Source organism: Podarcis gaigeae (genome assembly GCF_964106915.1).
Source record: "Podarcis gaigeae genome assembly, chromosome: 5".
Taxonomy (NCBI): Eukaryota; Metazoa; Chordata; class Lepidosauria; order Squamata; family Lacertidae; genus Podarcis; species Podarcis gaigeae.
In genome coordinates this window covers 19,233,736-19,249,951 of record NC_139681.1, presented here as the reverse complement: position 1 = coordinate 19,249,951, position 16,216 = coordinate 19,233,736, and the positions used below count along the sequence as shown (strand labels likewise).

General features: G+C 43.7%; 1 protein-coding gene across 7 annotated transcripts in view; it reads left to right on the top strand.

Annotated features, from left to right (window-relative positions):
• The window catches only part of LOC310844259 (disks large homolog 5-like), a 99,820-nt gene that overhangs the window by 67,406 nt on the left and 16,198 nt on the right, over window positions 1-16,216 (top strand). For 3 of the 7 annotated variants that reach the window (XM_083738173.1, XM_083738172.1, XM_083738175.1), the window contains exons 13-25: window positions 916-1,091; window positions 1,264-1,367; window positions 2,357-2,449; window positions 2,662-3,687; window positions 6,241-6,379; window positions 6,532-6,676; window positions 7,351-7,472; window positions 8,562-8,654; window positions 9,649-9,817; window positions 12,821-12,983; window positions 14,161-14,294; window positions 15,055-15,219; window positions 15,840-16,023. In XM_083738173.1, the coding sequence (XP_083594299.1) occupies window positions 916-1,091; window positions 1,264-1,367; window positions 2,357-2,449; window positions 2,662-3,687; window positions 6,241-6,379; window positions 6,532-6,676; window positions 7,351-7,472; window positions 8,562-8,654; window positions 9,649-9,817; window positions 12,821-12,983; window positions 14,161-14,294; window positions 15,055-15,219; window positions 15,840-16,023 (2,713 nt within the window). Of the gene's footprint in view, window positions 1-915; window positions 1,092-1,263; window positions 1,368-2,356; window positions 2,450-2,661; window positions 3,688-6,240; window positions 6,380-6,531; window positions 6,677-7,350; window positions 7,473-8,561; window positions 8,655-9,648; window positions 9,818-12,046; window positions 12,125-12,820; window positions 12,984-14,160; window positions 14,295-15,054; window positions 15,220-15,839; window positions 16,024-16,216 lie in introns of all 7 variants that reach the window. The other 4 variants (XM_083738170.1, XM_083738169.1, XM_083738171.1 and 1 more) reach the window with 3 other exon arrangements.

Here is a 16,216-nt window from a genome sequence, read left to right as displayed (position 1 = left end):
AGAGATGCTGGTACATCATGAGCTAATCTACTATAATACAGTTCTTCTGGTCTTAGAAGTTAACATTGTGAAGATGCAAGTATACAGAGAGGTCCACTAGCACTTTACCATGCTAGCTCACCATGCTATACTGAACTATGCAGCATGTAACCTTCAGCTTCTCCGCTGATACCTTGCACAGAGCAAAACCTCTTCTCAGTTAATGCCTCACACTCCTGCCTAGGCTGCTGAATGCAGCCTTGGCTTTATACCTACCTCTGCACGGACATACGTTCCTTAGGGAAAGGCAGGTGGATGACTCCAGGCATCTAGGCTTGGACTGTTTCTAAGCTACCCAAAGCATCTGGTGTGCTAATTCTAAACACAATCCCGACACAGTGGATGGGCTGCTCAAGACATTAGCTGTACCCCATAATCATCACAATTTTAACAAATAAAGGCTTGACATATCTCGCTTTGTATGTCACGAGTCTATCTCATATATTGGTTTCACCTTTTAAGTTGAATTACTGAAACAAATGAACTTCTCCATGATATTCTATTTTTTCGAGTTTCACCTGTAGCTAAGAGACTGATCTGTAAACCAGAAATTCTCCATCCGTACAGCTTTTGGCAGAAATATTACTACTTCATGTGAGCTGTACCTAAATGCTGATTCAGAAAAAATTATGAGACATGTTCTCTCTGTCTGATGAATGTGAAAGATGCTGCAATCCTTAAGGAATCCTTAATTGATGTCATGACAAAAATAGAGCAATCACCAAACCGTTCTCCTGAAACCAAGAAATGAATTAAGATATTGTTGTATCATCATGGTTTTAGAAGTGTCTGCATTTCACTTGGCATAATCATTGCTTATAAGTACATGTAGGATAAATGGAAATTGATTTCCTTGCCTTTGCTCTAATTAATCAGAGTGAATGATTGGCTGCTGAAGATAAACGATGTGGACCTTACCAACAAGGATAAGAAGCAAGTAATAAAAGCGGTACTTAACGGCGGAGGAGTTATAAATATGGTTGTTCGCAGAAGGAAGTCCTTAGGAGGGAAAGTGATAACACCACTACACATAAATCTTGCTGGCCACAAAGGTAATTCCCCTATACTTTTTAAATTTCAGTGATGAGTTCATGGTATTGTTTCACACATTCCCCAGTGAAATTTCTATACCGTCCTTTATTCAAATATCACAATATAAAGACACAAAAATATATACCATAGTAACGAACAAAGTAACCTATACACCTATCTTCTCAATTTCAGATAGTGGAATTGGTCTAGAAAATGGAGTATTTGTTGCTACTGTTGTGCCTGGTAGCCCAGCTGCCAAAGAGGGATCCCTTGCAGTGGGAGATAGAATAATTGCCGTAAGTCACATTTTTAGTGTTTCTTAGCTCACATTTGAGAATTGAGGTATCGTATATAGAGAGATCTGAACTGAGATTCAGATATTATGACAAACTACAGTTTGTGCTAATAAAACCATGATTTGTGCTACCAAACATCCAGGCAATGCATGCTTTAAGAATTACTAGTCTGTTTTAGAATTTTATCTGCTTAGCACTCCAGTCTATAAGACACAGTGGTTTTCACATCCCTACTTTGCATAAACCATGGTTTGCAAGACTAACTTCAAACTATGGTTTTGGGCTTTGGCTTGCTGTTTGCCAGCAAGCCATAGTTTGTCTATTCAGGTATTACACCAAAACATAGTTAGATTCCTTGACCACGATTTTGTGTGCCAGTAAGAGACATACTATATGTTCCATGATATATCCAAGGCTTTGCAGAAATAAATCTGAGGGGCAGTCTAAAGTCAAGACTTTTTAAGCTCGACGGTTGAACCCCATTTGTCAAAATTTCACAGTTTGTTTCTTTTCTGATGATGTAGTCTGACACAGATAATATTGGCTCCCTAAAAATCAAGGCTTGTAGTTTGGGGCTCCAGCTTTGAATCCAGCGCTGTCCAAGTTTTCAGTCATTGTTACACAATGTTTCCATGGTTCCCAAGGAGACATACTTAGTTTAGGCTCATATGCAAACACATGACAAGAGAAGGGATGGCGTAATACTCTTTAGAGGGAGTGGGAACATAAATCATCCAAGTCTAAGAACATAGAACAGCCAGAAGGCCCATGTAGCCCAGCATCCTGTTCTCACAGTGGTTATGCAGATACCGGTAGGAAACCCATGTCTGATACCTAATTTGCAGTTTATAAGAGTTGAGCATAGTGAATACCACATGATGGTATTGCCTTGAGGCAGCCTGGCACTTCTCTTTATTGAATGTCAGCCAGCCAAGGTGTTGACCCACTGCTAGCTTTTGCATGGTTGACATGCCATACTTTCGTTGCAGATAAATGGCATTGCACTAGATAATAAATCACTGACTGAATGTGAAGCTTTGCTGCGAAACTGCAGGGAATCACTTACGCTTTCATTGATGAAGGTGAGTGTTGAAGGGGGTGGGAGGTAAAAGGGAGTAAAGGGCACACCTTCCATTTTAAAACATGGGCTTACTTTCATCTACTGCGTAGCTGTTAAATATACCGCCTAACAACCTGCAAATTATACCAGCAGGAAGAGGAGGGCAGAACATAACAAGATGCTTCAGTCTTAGCATTCTGCTGAGAGCATGTTCTTTTTTATTTCTCCACCTAGGTTTTTCCTCAGAGCTCAAGCTCATCTTGGAGTGGTCAAAACATATTTGAAAACCTCAAGGATTCAGAGAAAATATCAAACTGCAGGGTCCATGCATCGGAGGTGCAGGCTCAGAATAAAAGAAACTTAAAACACAACAGCTCAACCCAAACAGACATTTTCAATCCAGACATAATGGACACCAAGAAGGACCAGAATGATCAGGAGAGCAACTTGTACTGCGATCTCAAACCATTCTCCAACACAGTTTTGCACACAGACTCTCACCAGAGTGCAGTCCATGGGTGCCACAGTACCTCTGAACACAGCCTAGGCTCCTTTAGTCCAGATGTGTATGGGGAGCCAAGCTATGGCATTGTTGGTCTGGACAGCAGGAGACTGCCTTTTGAGCCCACAGTAGCAGACTGCATGGTGATTGAGAGTGTGTTGGACAAAGGGCATGGTGAGAAGCACAGCGGTGGCACTTGGCCCAAGATAATGGTCAACATTTCAGCTGCAGAAACAGAAAAATTCTCTGTGTACAAAAAACCAAAACAACGGAAGTCCATCTTTGATCCGGACACTTTCAAGAGGCCTCTTACTCCTCCTAAGATGGACTACCTGTCTCCCAATCAGGTGTTGGGACATTCGCCCCAGCCCTCCAAAACGGAAGCCATTTCCACCCCTCCCACCCCTCCCAAGAGAAGCGATTCTATTAAGTTCAAACACAAACAGCAAGCAAGTTCCACCTCGGACTCCACCGCCATGACCGGCTCGCCACCATCCAGTCCTGCCACAGCTCAGCCTCCTGTGGCCATTGAACTCAAGCCAGACTGTGGTATTCATAAGGGGCGAGGTAGACCTTCTGGACATTATTACAGGGAAGAGGGGGTCGACTCTGCACATTTGCCTTCAAGGAAATCCTATGAAGATGACATTGGTTTTCAAAGAATGGAAGAGCCCAAAATTAAAAGGCCAAGGCCCAAGTCTGCTCCTGCCTTGAGACATAAACTAACCCCTGTGCCTATTCCTAATCCACCTCTTCAGGTAGATACCAGAACGTGAAGTGTGGGTCCTGGCACATACTTTCCAAAGAGATTTATCTGTGTTGCATCAAGGCAAAGAGCAAAAGAAAAGGGTTAATTGGTTGTCCCACGTGTATGTTTAAGATCCCGGAAATTGGAAGTTGAAATGAAGTGGAACGTTTGTGGGGCAGTTCCACACGTGGTAGTTGCCTTTACTAAGAAGCAGAACCCCATCATGCAGGAGTGGCCCATTAGCAACCTGTAGTCAAGATCCAACCCCAAGGCAGTTTATATTTGAGCCCTTGGTTGAACTTCCAATTTGTAATCAAATTATGATAGATTAACTCACAGTTCCACTTGCAGGGTAGGATTCATCAAGCTGTAAAGAGAAACTGTCCTCCATTTTGATATTACGTCTTGCATGTAAATATGAAATTGTATATGTTTGTATGCATTGAACTTCTCCATAGCCCTTCCCCTCTGCAGGGAGGTGGGACCGATTCGGATGGTGCGCCCCTGCCACTTAATGGATCTAAATGGTTTCCAGAGAGTGGTAGGGGATGTTTTATCCCATGTTGATGGCCTTTCAGCTGATTTCCTGGTAGCCCACTGGAATGCGGAGTTAACCAGGGCTGTCGACTGTCTGGCTCCAAAGTGCCCTCTCCAGTTGCATGGAGCCCAGACAGCCCCTTAGTTTTCTCTGGAGCTGAGGGAAATGAAACAATAGTTGAGATAGCTAGAGTGCCGGTGGTGGAAAACTCATTCGGATCTGACCGGACACAGGTTAGAGCTCAACGTCGAGCCTACCAAGTGGTGATAGCAACAGTGAAGAGGACCTTCTTCACTGCCTCTATTGCATCTACAGAAAACAGCAGAAGGAGACTCTTTCAGGTGGTTCACAATTTAACAGAACCACCTGTGCCATCAGTGCCCAGTAAGGACCCCAAGATTTCATGCAATGATTTTGCAAAGTTTTTTGCAGATAAAGTCGCTCAGATCCGGAAAGAGGTAGACTCCACCGTGGGAGCAGGGCTTGGGTGGGAGAGTGCTAGAGTCTTGTCTAGTCAAATTGCATGGGATCAGTTCCAATCTGTTACCTCCATGGATGTAGACAGGCTGCTAGGTGAACCGACCATCTGTCTCTTTGACCCTTGCCCATCCTAGCTCCTAAAAGCTATGAGGGAGCCTTTCCAGACCTGCTGAAAGAGGCAGTTATTAAACCGCTTCTTTAAAAAGCATCTTTGGACCCAGCCAATACGGCCATCTATCGGCCAGTCTCAAATCTTGCATTCTTGGGCAAGGTGATTGAGCAGGTGGTTGTGGAACTACTCCAGGCATGCCTGGAGGATGTGGATCATTTGGATCCCTTCCAATCAGGATTCAGGCCTCACCATGGGACTGAAACTGCCTTGGTCGTGCTGGTCGATGATCTCCGGCAGGCTAGGGACAAAGGTGAAAGCTGTTTCCTACTTCTTCTGGATCTCTCAGCGCCCTTTGATACCATCGACCACAACATCCTTCTGGACTGGCTAGAGGGGCTAGGAGCTGGGGGCACTGTTATACAGTGGTTCTGCTCCTTCCTCCTGGGCTGTGTTCAGAAAGTGGTATTGAGGGATGAGTGTTCTGACCCCTGGGCTCTCACTTGTGGGGTGCCTCAGGGTTCCGTCCTCTCTCCCATGCTTTTTAACATCTATATGAAGCTGCTGGGAGAGATCATTGGGGTTGGGGCTGGGTGTTCATCAGTTTGCAGATGATACCCAGCTCTACCTCTCTTTTAAATCAGAACCAGTGAAGGCTGCGAAGGTCCTCTGTGAGTGCCTGGAGATGGTTGGAGGATGGATGGCGCTAACAGATTTAGGATGAATCCTGACAAGACAGAAGTGCTGTTTGGGGGGACAGGGTGGGTGGGTATTGACTCCCAGGTCCTGAATGGGGTAACTGTGCCCCTGAAGAACCAGCTGCTCAGCCTGGGAGTCATTTTGGACTCACAGCTGTCCATGGAGGTGCAGGTCAATTCTGTGTCCAGGGCAGCTGTCTACCAGCTCCATCTGGTATGCAGGCTGAGACCCTACCTGCCCGCAGACTGTCATTAATGGTCACTAACAGACTTACCCATACCCATTAGCGGATCACCCATTCCCCCCTCCCAATTATATATAAGGGTCTGATGACTTCTGTTTCAGTGTATCTGAAGAAGTGTGCATGCACACAAAAGCTTATACCTAAAATTATTCAGTTGGTCTCTAAGATGTTACATTAAAATTTTTTAATTCTTTTTGAAGGATTCTTTTAAAGACTTTATTAGATCATATAACTTTCTTGAAGACTTGATTCTTTTAAGGGAGTTTTTAGGTTTTTAAGAAGAGTCTTTTTAACTTATCTTTTTAAAGAATTGTTTTAATTTATTTTGACTACAGCAGACCAACACGGCTACCTACTTGAATCTCAGGGAGCTGTTAGATATCTTTTGTGCAGCAAAATATGCTGGGCTAGATGTTGGTCATCCCTGCCATGCTGGATACCAGAATAATGACTTTGAGTTGAAAGTGTGTGTGATACTGAACTTTCCCCACAGGTACAAAAATATACTCCAGCAAGTGAAGAGCATCTTTCTCCTGAGCTGCAAGAATGGCCAATGTATTCACCAAAACAGTCTGGTAGGCACAGCGATGGGTTTGTGCCTACCTCTTTATACCCTGGAAGCCTGTCATCAGGTTAGTTACAACATAAGAACTGTGTTTTGATTTGAAATCTTGAATCCTTGGTAAGCAGAGGCGTTATCATTTATGCTGTTACGGGATGTATTTTTTCTTGTTGTTGAATGAACCTTCAGCACTTAATTAATGTATTGTTCCACAACCTATAGGTACGGTACCACGAAACATTGCACCATGTCCTGCAGTAACAGCTGTTATGAGAAATCCTGTTTACACTGCTTGGAGCCATAGAATTAACACCAGCAATTGCCCTTCTGTTGCCAGCCAGTATTGTTATCAGCATCTGCATCCCAGGTATGTAAAAAAAAGGAAAAAGGAAAAAAAGAAGCTTGCTGGATCTGACTGAAAGTCTAGCTGTTTTTCTGTTCTGCTTTCAGCAGTGTCCGAGCACAATTCAAAGTGTTGGTGCTGACCTTTAAAGCCCTAAACGGCCTCGGCCCAGTATACCTGAAGGAGCTTCTCCACCCCCAGCTAAAGTCCAGCTCCGAGGGCCTTCTGGCGGTTCCCTCACTGCAAGAAGTGAGGTTACAGGGAACCAGGCATAGGTCCTTCTTGGTAGTGGTGCCCGCTCTGTGGAACGCCCTCCCATTAGATGTCAAGGAAATAAACTATCTGACTTTTAGAAGACATCTGAAGGCAACCCTGTATGGGAAAGTTTTTAATGTTTGATCTTTTATCGTGTTTTTAATATTCTGTTGGGAGCTGCCCACAGTAGCTGGGGAAACCCAGCCAGATAGACAGGGTATAAATAATAAATAATTATTATTATTATTATTATATCCAACCAGATAGTACATGAAGGCCACCATTTTGTTTCCATTTATTTCTCCACAAGCAAATCGGTGAATCGTCTCCATTCTGCTGTTGTGTTCTGATCACTTTCATATGTCAGGATTGTGTCTTAACTACACATAATGGGTGATTGGTGATTCTGAACTAGTTACACCCAGTTTTTCTATGTGTTGTAGTGCTCAACACCAGGGCCGTCTGAGTTTGGACCTGAGTCACAAGCACTCTAGTGAGTGTTCTGACAACTCACGCACAAGGTCATCGCATGGTTCAAATTCACTGCCTTCTAGCGCAAGACTTGGTAAGTGGCATTTCGGATTGGGCAATGCAGGCCATTTCTTTCCTTCCTAAGTTGGTGCAATTGAGGAAAAAATATTCAGCTTTCTCTCTAGCTGTTGCTGCAAGATTCAGACTCTGTTCTCTGTCTTTGGCCGCTCAAAGACAGCCCATTAAAACTGCCAGGAATGCTGCTGCAGTGCTGTCATGCAGGTTTCTAGAATTCTCCCAAGTTAGTTCATGTACCAGCCTCCTATGAGACACAGGAGTGAATCATTGGGTTTGTGCAGCTCTTGTAAGGTCTGTGTCGGGCCCCATGCACTGCCCATGTCATATTACAAGCACATGATTCTTTGTCTGAGTGAGTTTACATCCTTGTCTCGAATTACAAAAGCTAGAACAGAGCAACGTCTCTTTAATTGTGCTTGAGGGAGTTGGCGATGACTTTCTTTGGTTTGTCCCAATTGCATTCTTCATACTGAGAAAGATGTGAGCCTCCATAGGTCCTTGCAGAATGAGTGGTGTGTGTTTGTAGCTAAAGACAGCAGTTTCTCGATAATACAGGGGTGGGAAGGGTCCTGTTTTTAAGAACAAAAAGGCTGTAAGGCAGGCATAGACAAATTCAGCCCTCCAGATGGTTTGGGACTACAACTCCCATCATCCCTGACCACTGGTCCTGTTAGCTAGGGATGATGGGAGTTGTAGTCCCAAAACATCTGGAGGGCCAAGTTTGCCTATGCCTGTGTGCAGAACCTTTTCTTCAAATGTTTTTCTCCCAGCTGAGCACAGTTCCATTATGTGAGCTCAGCTGAGGAGGAAAGCATTTGGGAGAAGTATAGTAGGGAGGGGACAATGGTGCCCCACTCCTAACCATACATTCCTTCTGGTTTTTTATTCTTTAAAAAAAAGATGTCCCCCATGTGACTGATATATCTCCATTTAACTACTGGAGGATGCAGTTAAGATTTTTCTCTGAAATAATAAAGCTTGTTCCAGAGGACCACTTTATATTGCTACAGCAGAAATCTTGCAGATCTCTTGTGGAATTCAGGGCCTAAAGGAGTTTATCTCCTCTTTCTTCTTAATCCTGACTCTTTTTCTTTTTCCTTTAAAGTAGGTTCTTCCAGCAACTTGCAATATAGGACAGAACGAATAAAAATACCATGGACGCCAAGGTACCCGAGGTCCGTCATTGGCTCTGATAGGGGTAATTTATTTATTTATTTATATCATTTCTTTCTTGGGAATTACTACATGAATGGAGAGTTCTGCGTTCCAGCTAGTAGATTTTTGTCAGTGTTTAGAGCAGGAAACCCTCCCACCTTTGGTGGGAGCCCCGGGGTCACATTTGGAAATCTAAGAAACTGTCATGGGTACCACAACATAGCCATTTTGTAGAAGAAAAACACAGTAATGGGACGAGAAAAGCCTCCTCCCCGAAGCACCAGGTAAAACACCCATTTCACAAATACAACACAGGCGCTAAGAGAGGCAACCCCCAAATTAAAAACAAAACAAAACAAACAAGACCCTGATTTATTTATTTTTTAATTGAGAGGGTTAGGAAGGGGGGCTCAAGGGGGAGTCTGAGGGTACCACGGTGAACATTGGGCACTCCAGGTTTTGAGCAAGGACATGCCCCTATTCCCATATTTCTAGTGCATGCATATTAAAAATGTTCTCTCTACCCCCTCAACCTCTCAGTGTTAGTATGAACCCCCCCCCCCAATTCATTAGAGCATTTATTATTTTATTTTTAATTTATTTATTTGGTTTTTCAGATTATAATTTTACAGTCACATATCCAACATACAACATAGAAACAAGATTCCAGAGAATCTCCTGGACTTCCCTCCTCCCCTATTGTTAATCGTTTCCTCCTGCATCTTTTATGATAATCCAAATCTTTTACCTCTCTATTGTGTCAAAAATTCACCTTTAAACTACAATTGGTATTCCAATCCTATTAACTGTTTACAATGGTATTTAAGAAAAGTTATAAATTTTCCCCATTTCCCATCATATCCTAGTGGTGGGGTAGTCTTCAAATAGTGCACATAATTTAACATTTAGGTGTTGTTCTTGTTGGAAACCCACTATTAAAAACACTTGGAAGCCAACGTAAAGGGATGGTGTGACTTCCCCGATAACTTTTGCAACACACCCAACTGCCATGGCTGCTCCTGTGCTGTTCTATACAGGTTCACTGTCTCATTCCGAATGTAGCAGCCCCAGCCTGGTAACCCCACCGCAGTCGCCGCTTAACCTGGAGACCTCATCCTTCGCCAGTAGCCAGTCGCAGAACTCGCTTTCCACCCTGCCCAGGATCTCGGTGAGCCCAGTATCTGTAGGGCAACGTCGAAAAGACAAGTAAGTTATTCTGTAAATGTCTTAGGTAGGGCTAGTTGTAATAGTGACTAAATGTGTAAATGGAAAGAAAAAAAAGAAAGGGGGGGAAATGTGCTAAGCACAGAAACTGCAGCCTTCTAGACCAGTAGCCTTCTGCCCTTTTTCAAGCTGGGACTTGCCTTTGACCCCAATCTGCAAAATTTGACTGATTGTCCCCCACCCCACCCCAGTCCCTACTATCTACGCTACCTTTCTGCTCCTCTCTTCCATGTCCCCTGGCTGTCCTTGTGCCCACAAACTTTCTGCTTTGCATTCTTTTTTCTTAAAAAATGGAGAAAAGCGGCAAAGGTGTGGGTTGGACCCCTGGTGCAGCCCACATTAGGGTGGCCCAGTTGTTGAGGACCAATGTTCCAGAGAGCAGTCCCTCCCAGAAAAGTTACAGGTGCCAGGTCACATAGATGATGCCCCCCTTCTGGCAGCAAACACAACATGGAATGCGTTAACAGCTTACGTGGGTTTGCTTCATGATTGCTCTTGAATTGATTGTTCCATTTTGGAGATTCTTTCACTTAACAGCACATGGCCAGTATGATGAGCCAAGGCATGCGCCTAAATGGAAAGAAGAGAGAGAATTGCATGGGGAGGGGGAGGCAGCTGCTTCTGAATGAAGACATATGTGTGTGCGACCTTTAATTCTTGCAGGGTTGAGCAGCATGTGAAGAGGCTTCACTCTTGCGCTGTAGAAAAGAAGGACCGCGACCAGGGCATTCCTGACTTTATTGCGGTCAAAGGATAGGGTGACCAGTGATCCATGCATAATCCATTGCAAATAAAACAATTTCTGGGTAGCGGAAGGGTGAAAGGCAGTAGTACGATCTGAACCGTGATAACACCCCTTTCTGTGACACATGAAACAGAGAGGTCTGGCAACTCTGATCTGCCCCATCTTTTCTGCTTGAGGGATAAGTATGATAAGATGTTAGTGCTGTGCTGAGTATTACCCCCCCCCCCAAAAAAAAATTCTGTACTTAAGGTTAAGCAGGTGCTATGTAAACTCATGGCAAAGCTCCCAAAGGAGCTGACTGCATCTGAGCAAAGCTTTTCCAGGGAATATGAAAGATTCTTACAAAAAGATTCATGACAAAATTCGGAATCACAGAGACTCGCCTGTCATCACACTGAGCAAAGGCAGTGGTGTCCCTTTCTAATCATGACCAAATCTGTGAAGCTCCCGTTCATAGCATTGAAAGGTGCATGGAGGGACAGAAGTAGCTTACAGATTGGTGGATTTTTGGAGCATATTCATTAATCTGTGAATGGTTTGGCTGGTGGTCTTCCCCAGCTCCCCAACCCCCCAATAATATTGGAAGAAGGGGTCGTACATGAGGCTAGAGCGCTTGAGGCTGCCAGTGGATTCTCGTGCAGGCCAACTGACTGTAGTAGAGGCTTCTATCACTGGTCACAAGAGTATTATTATTATTATTATTATTATTATTATTATTATTATTATTATTATTATTATTATTCACTACAGCCCTGTCTGCTACTCTCACAAAAACAATACTTTGGAGATAATGTTTATAAAGCACACCCCTCTTTTTTCATTTTGTTTTCCAAAAAAGCACCTACGCAAAGACAGTTTTGCCCAGAAACCAGGACAGGTCTGGCTTCTCTGGCATGGGCAGCTCATGCATGTGTTTAATAGAAATGTATCATGTACTCTATTCACTATGTTCATTCTTCGTACAAGAGTACCCACAAGATTACAAGTGCCTTAGAGCTGATATCAAGAGTCTGTGGTTAATCTTGCACCTTGGGGAGAGGGGGGAATAGGAGTAAAAAGCCGAACAATTTGCTGGGAGCTGGGAGCTGTCACCCAGCCACCCACTAAGTGGACACTTCCCTGTGCAAACAGCAAGATGGCCGAGAAAGCTGCGGCTTCCTTCCCTACCAATAGTGGAAGTTTAGCCCAGGGTTTTGCATGCCTGCAACTACCCAAAGTCAAGAGGTTGGGGGCCTTGGTGCCATATGCAGGTGAATGGTGCATGCATCGCACCCACTAGGAATTGTCAGTCAAACAGTTGACACAAACCAGGGTTGAGCTGCGTTTGATAGGAAATTGGCACCAAGGCTTGACTTGCACTTTTCATGGGGCTTGATTTCTGGTCTCAATTTAGTCTCTGTTGTTACTATCTCTCTTTCTAAGTGTTTCTTCTTCTCTTCCTTTCTGCACCCCTCTGCATCTTTCAGATATTTGTTCCGTAATAGGTCTTTTCTGAGAATCCCTGTGGCTCCTAGGCCAAGGTTCTGTTCACTAAGGAGTTTGAGGTTGGCTTGATATAAAGGTTGTCCTTCTCAAGCAGTATTTGCGCACCTTCCCTGTGCTATTTACATGTTTGGATAATTCCCCCCAAAGGAAAAATTGCATGGTAATTGCAATCCTACCATGCAAGCTGCCATTTTTAATGGCTTGACCATTTTTAATGGTTTGGTTTTTTTTTACAGCTGCTTAATTTTCATTGACTAATGTTGTGTTCCCTGCATACAGATATTAAATATTGGTATTGTGCTTTCCTTGCCCTTGCCTTACCATGTTATATTTATGTTTGTTGCCTCTTAAGGATCTCACATTTCTTTGTAAATTGGCGTAAGGCTTCCTTCTAAAACATTTTCTAAAATGCATATTATATATGTTCGCTTACCTATATATAATATGGATAAAGGTGTGTTTTCTTTCAAACTCATCATTTAATTTCTACTTCTTGTGTTTGAATTTTCTTCCCTCCCTTTTTGTTGTTCTCTCTAAATGCATTTAAAATGTTCGTTTTAATTGATTTGGCCACCATACATTGCATGATGGTGTTAAGGCAATGCTGCTTCTTGCAGCATTTCTTTTTTTAATGTGGTCTTCTGCTTTTAAGGGTTAGGGTGGGAATGAGTAGTGCATGTCTTTGGCCTAATTTGTTCCGTTTTGTGTGGGGTGTCCATGGTTTGATGGTTCCTCCTTCTCATTTCCTCTCAAAGGCCTTATATGGAAGAACCGCGGCATGTCAAAGTGCAGAAGGGTTCAGAGCCACTAGGAATCTCCATCGTATGTGGTGAAAATGGTGGGATCTTTGTCTCTAAAGTGACTGGTGGCAGCATCGCCCATCAGGCTGGCCTTGAATATGGTGACCAGTTACTGGAGGTAAAGGTTTTCTGACCTTTGTAAGCTGACCAATGCTGCTATTTTTACACCGGGGGCAGATTGCTCCAAATGGTTTAGATGCTGGCATTTACAAATTGCCAATTGTATTTGCGGATCAACTTGTTTTCATAAAGAGAATGGATATCACAATGTACTTAGTGTGTTGCTATTTCTACAGTAGCCTGAAATTGCCACCTACAAACACAGGAAATGAACCAAACCGGGATTTGGGTCTGTATCACCCATTGGAGGAGCAGCAACCTGCTCTGGGTCCCCAATGAGTATTCCTGCATGTTAACACACATTTAGAAATATGCGTTGCCACATTCACACATTGCACTTTTGAATTAAGCTGTAATGTGAGAATCCTAAAAGATGGGGGTGGGAGCTTCCTTTGACTTACCCCCTTGCTAAGTTGTCTGGCATGTTTGCAATCAAATTTCACAACATTGCTGTCTTGGATGCCTAAAAGAAGAGCATGGGGGTCCCACAAAGCTGTTACTCATATTGGCGTAATCCAACAGGAGGAAACAAAGCCAGTCAAATTGTCGTCAGAAGTGCTCATCCTCTTTCACTCACCTATTCAGCTTCCAAATGTATGATGTTCATTGCTGGCTACTGGATCAAATTTCGGCCTGGACAAATGTTCAAAGAGCACCTATTTGGATCAGAGGGATTGCCCACAAGGCTTGTGTTTCCACGCACTCTTGAATTTACTTAAAATTTAAAGGTTAATTAGTCTTTGGTATCCCACCAGCCTCAGAAAATACCTAATCAAATTTGAAATGCATTTACTTCATTGTATGTGTGTTTAAAATGTTTCTTATGTAAAAAGCTGGTTTTTCATTAAAAAAAAATACTATTTAGGAAAACCTTTCTGTACTTAAGTAGGTCAGTAAGTTATCCACTTACAGAGCAGTCAGGTCAAATTGTCGAGATTTTATGATGGCATTGATTTTTTCTTCAAAGTGGTAATTAAATAATATAGAATCAGTAATGGCATTCCTGTCCACCCTGACTTGAACTCAACAAATATCTTGCGCTACAGATCCAATAAATCGGGGCGGGGGATCAAATTTCAAAAAGCAATATGAAGTTAAATGGGGAAATCTATACTTATTTCATCAGCAGGAATGTGCTGCTGAATGCATGCGTTTTCCTCCTTCTCCTCCCACAGTTTAATGGAATAAATCTGCGGAATGCTACAGAACAGCAAGCACGGCTCATCATCGGACAGCAGTGTGACACCATAACTATTCTAGCACAATATAACCTACACATGTTCCAACTTGGCAATCACTCACGATCAAGGTAAGCTTAGTTAGCCCTTATCCAGGATGGCCTACGCTGTGTGAACTGGTAGTTTTTGCTTTCTCGGATCAGGCATCTGGAGGCTGGCAGATAGCTGTAATTGTTAAGCTTCCTTAGTTGTGGTTTGCTATGATGTTTGAATTGAACCACTGTGAAATACATATTCTCCCTGAGGACGACTGGTGGGAAGAGTGCATATTGTTTTCCATGTCAACAACCCCAGGCTGAACCTCCTTATTGGGTGTCGAAACCAAGAGCCAATCACAACACTTGTCTGAAGCAGTGAAAGTGTGGGGGGGGATGGGATTCTTGACAGCAAATTTATATGTTACACAGGAAATACATGTATTTTTAGGTACCTCTCACCTGTTTTGGAATCCAGTTCACAGGAGCAGATTCCATCCCACCAGCACCCAGGACATTCCACAGAGCTGCTGCCATCTACACCAACCAACCCTTCCTTGTCCAGGCTACTGCAGTTGTGCCTTGCTCACTCTGGGACCGGCTGCTTTTGTCTGCTGGGGGAGAACAGCTGATCCCAGAATAAGCAAGATGCCAGTCACTGCAGCTGCTAGCCAGGACCAGGATAGATCTATATTATATAGGCAGCAGGGGCAGTCATCCTTAAGCTTTTGGAGAAGGTTGTGGATGAAAATCTAAGCATCCATTTAAATATCTAAATATCTGAAACTGTTTAGATATAATGCAGTTGATCAGCTTTTAATTTTTCTGGTATTCTTCTTCCTTCTGCTAACTTGAGCTCCCGGCTAGAACCCGTGAGCAGCCATTCCACTCCACAAGGCAGCGGAGCTGCAACCCCTGACAGCCATTCCATAATTGATACTGTGAGCGAACAGGATGAAGGGACCATGACGCCTCCATCCAAGCAGACCACCCCAACCACCAGTCCCCGCAATTCAATCAGGTAACCTGCTTCCTCATTTCACTTCATGAAGATTCTCCCTTTCTCTTTCTCTTTCTCTGCATCTTTGGGGTTGGGCAGCTGCTTCTAGACTTAGTCAAGGGGAGTAGGGTTGAAAGCTGAGTGCCAAATTTGAAAGCAAGGGCTCCACTTCTAGAAGGAGCTTGGTCCTCACATTGCTCTTCTCCAGGGCCAAGCAATTCAGCACGATGGAGTAGGATTTCCCAAGAGGAACACTGAATCTAGATCCATGGTGGCAGTGCTATTCTTCTAGAAAAACAGGTGCTGGAACTCACCATGAATGCCTCCCTTATTCTTTTATAATGGCAACAGTGCCCACCTGAGAGGTGCTGGTACTGAGTTCTGACAAGTTCTGGCTGGAAAAAAAAAAGCCCTGCATGGTGGAAAGGAGTCGATTCCTTCCTGCCAAATAATGCCACAGAGAACTCAAATTGGGGCAGCTGGGACATCTTTGGGGCCTCTCTTGTTGAGAGCTGAGAGATAGCAAGGGAACAGGGGTTAAGGGCTGGCTGGAGCTGAGGGTTTGGAGGAGCAGGACCTGATGAGAATCAGCTTGTCAAACAGGCCTTGGGTGTCTTCTCTTCTTCTCTTGCCATTGAAAGGAATTCTGTAGACACCAGCAAGAGGACACCTGAACCTAGAACAGTTACCATTAAGAAGTCCCAAGTGGAACTCGGAATCCAGATCTGTGGTGGAAACCTACATGGTATTTTTGTGTCCGATGTAGAAGATGACAGCCCTGCCAAAGGACCTGATGGGCTGGTGCTTGGAGACATGATACTTGAGGTAAGCAGTAGATAGAAAAGGAAGGTGGTTGGTGGTTCAAACTCTTGCAGAATCTGTGGATGCAAAACACATCCATAGTTTCCCCCATGAAAGGAAAAGCAGCATGGGTTTTTTGTTTCTAGTGGACAAAAATGGTTAACGAGGAAAGGGGAAATCATCCCTTGTTTTCTTCCTCTTCTCATGCACCCACATG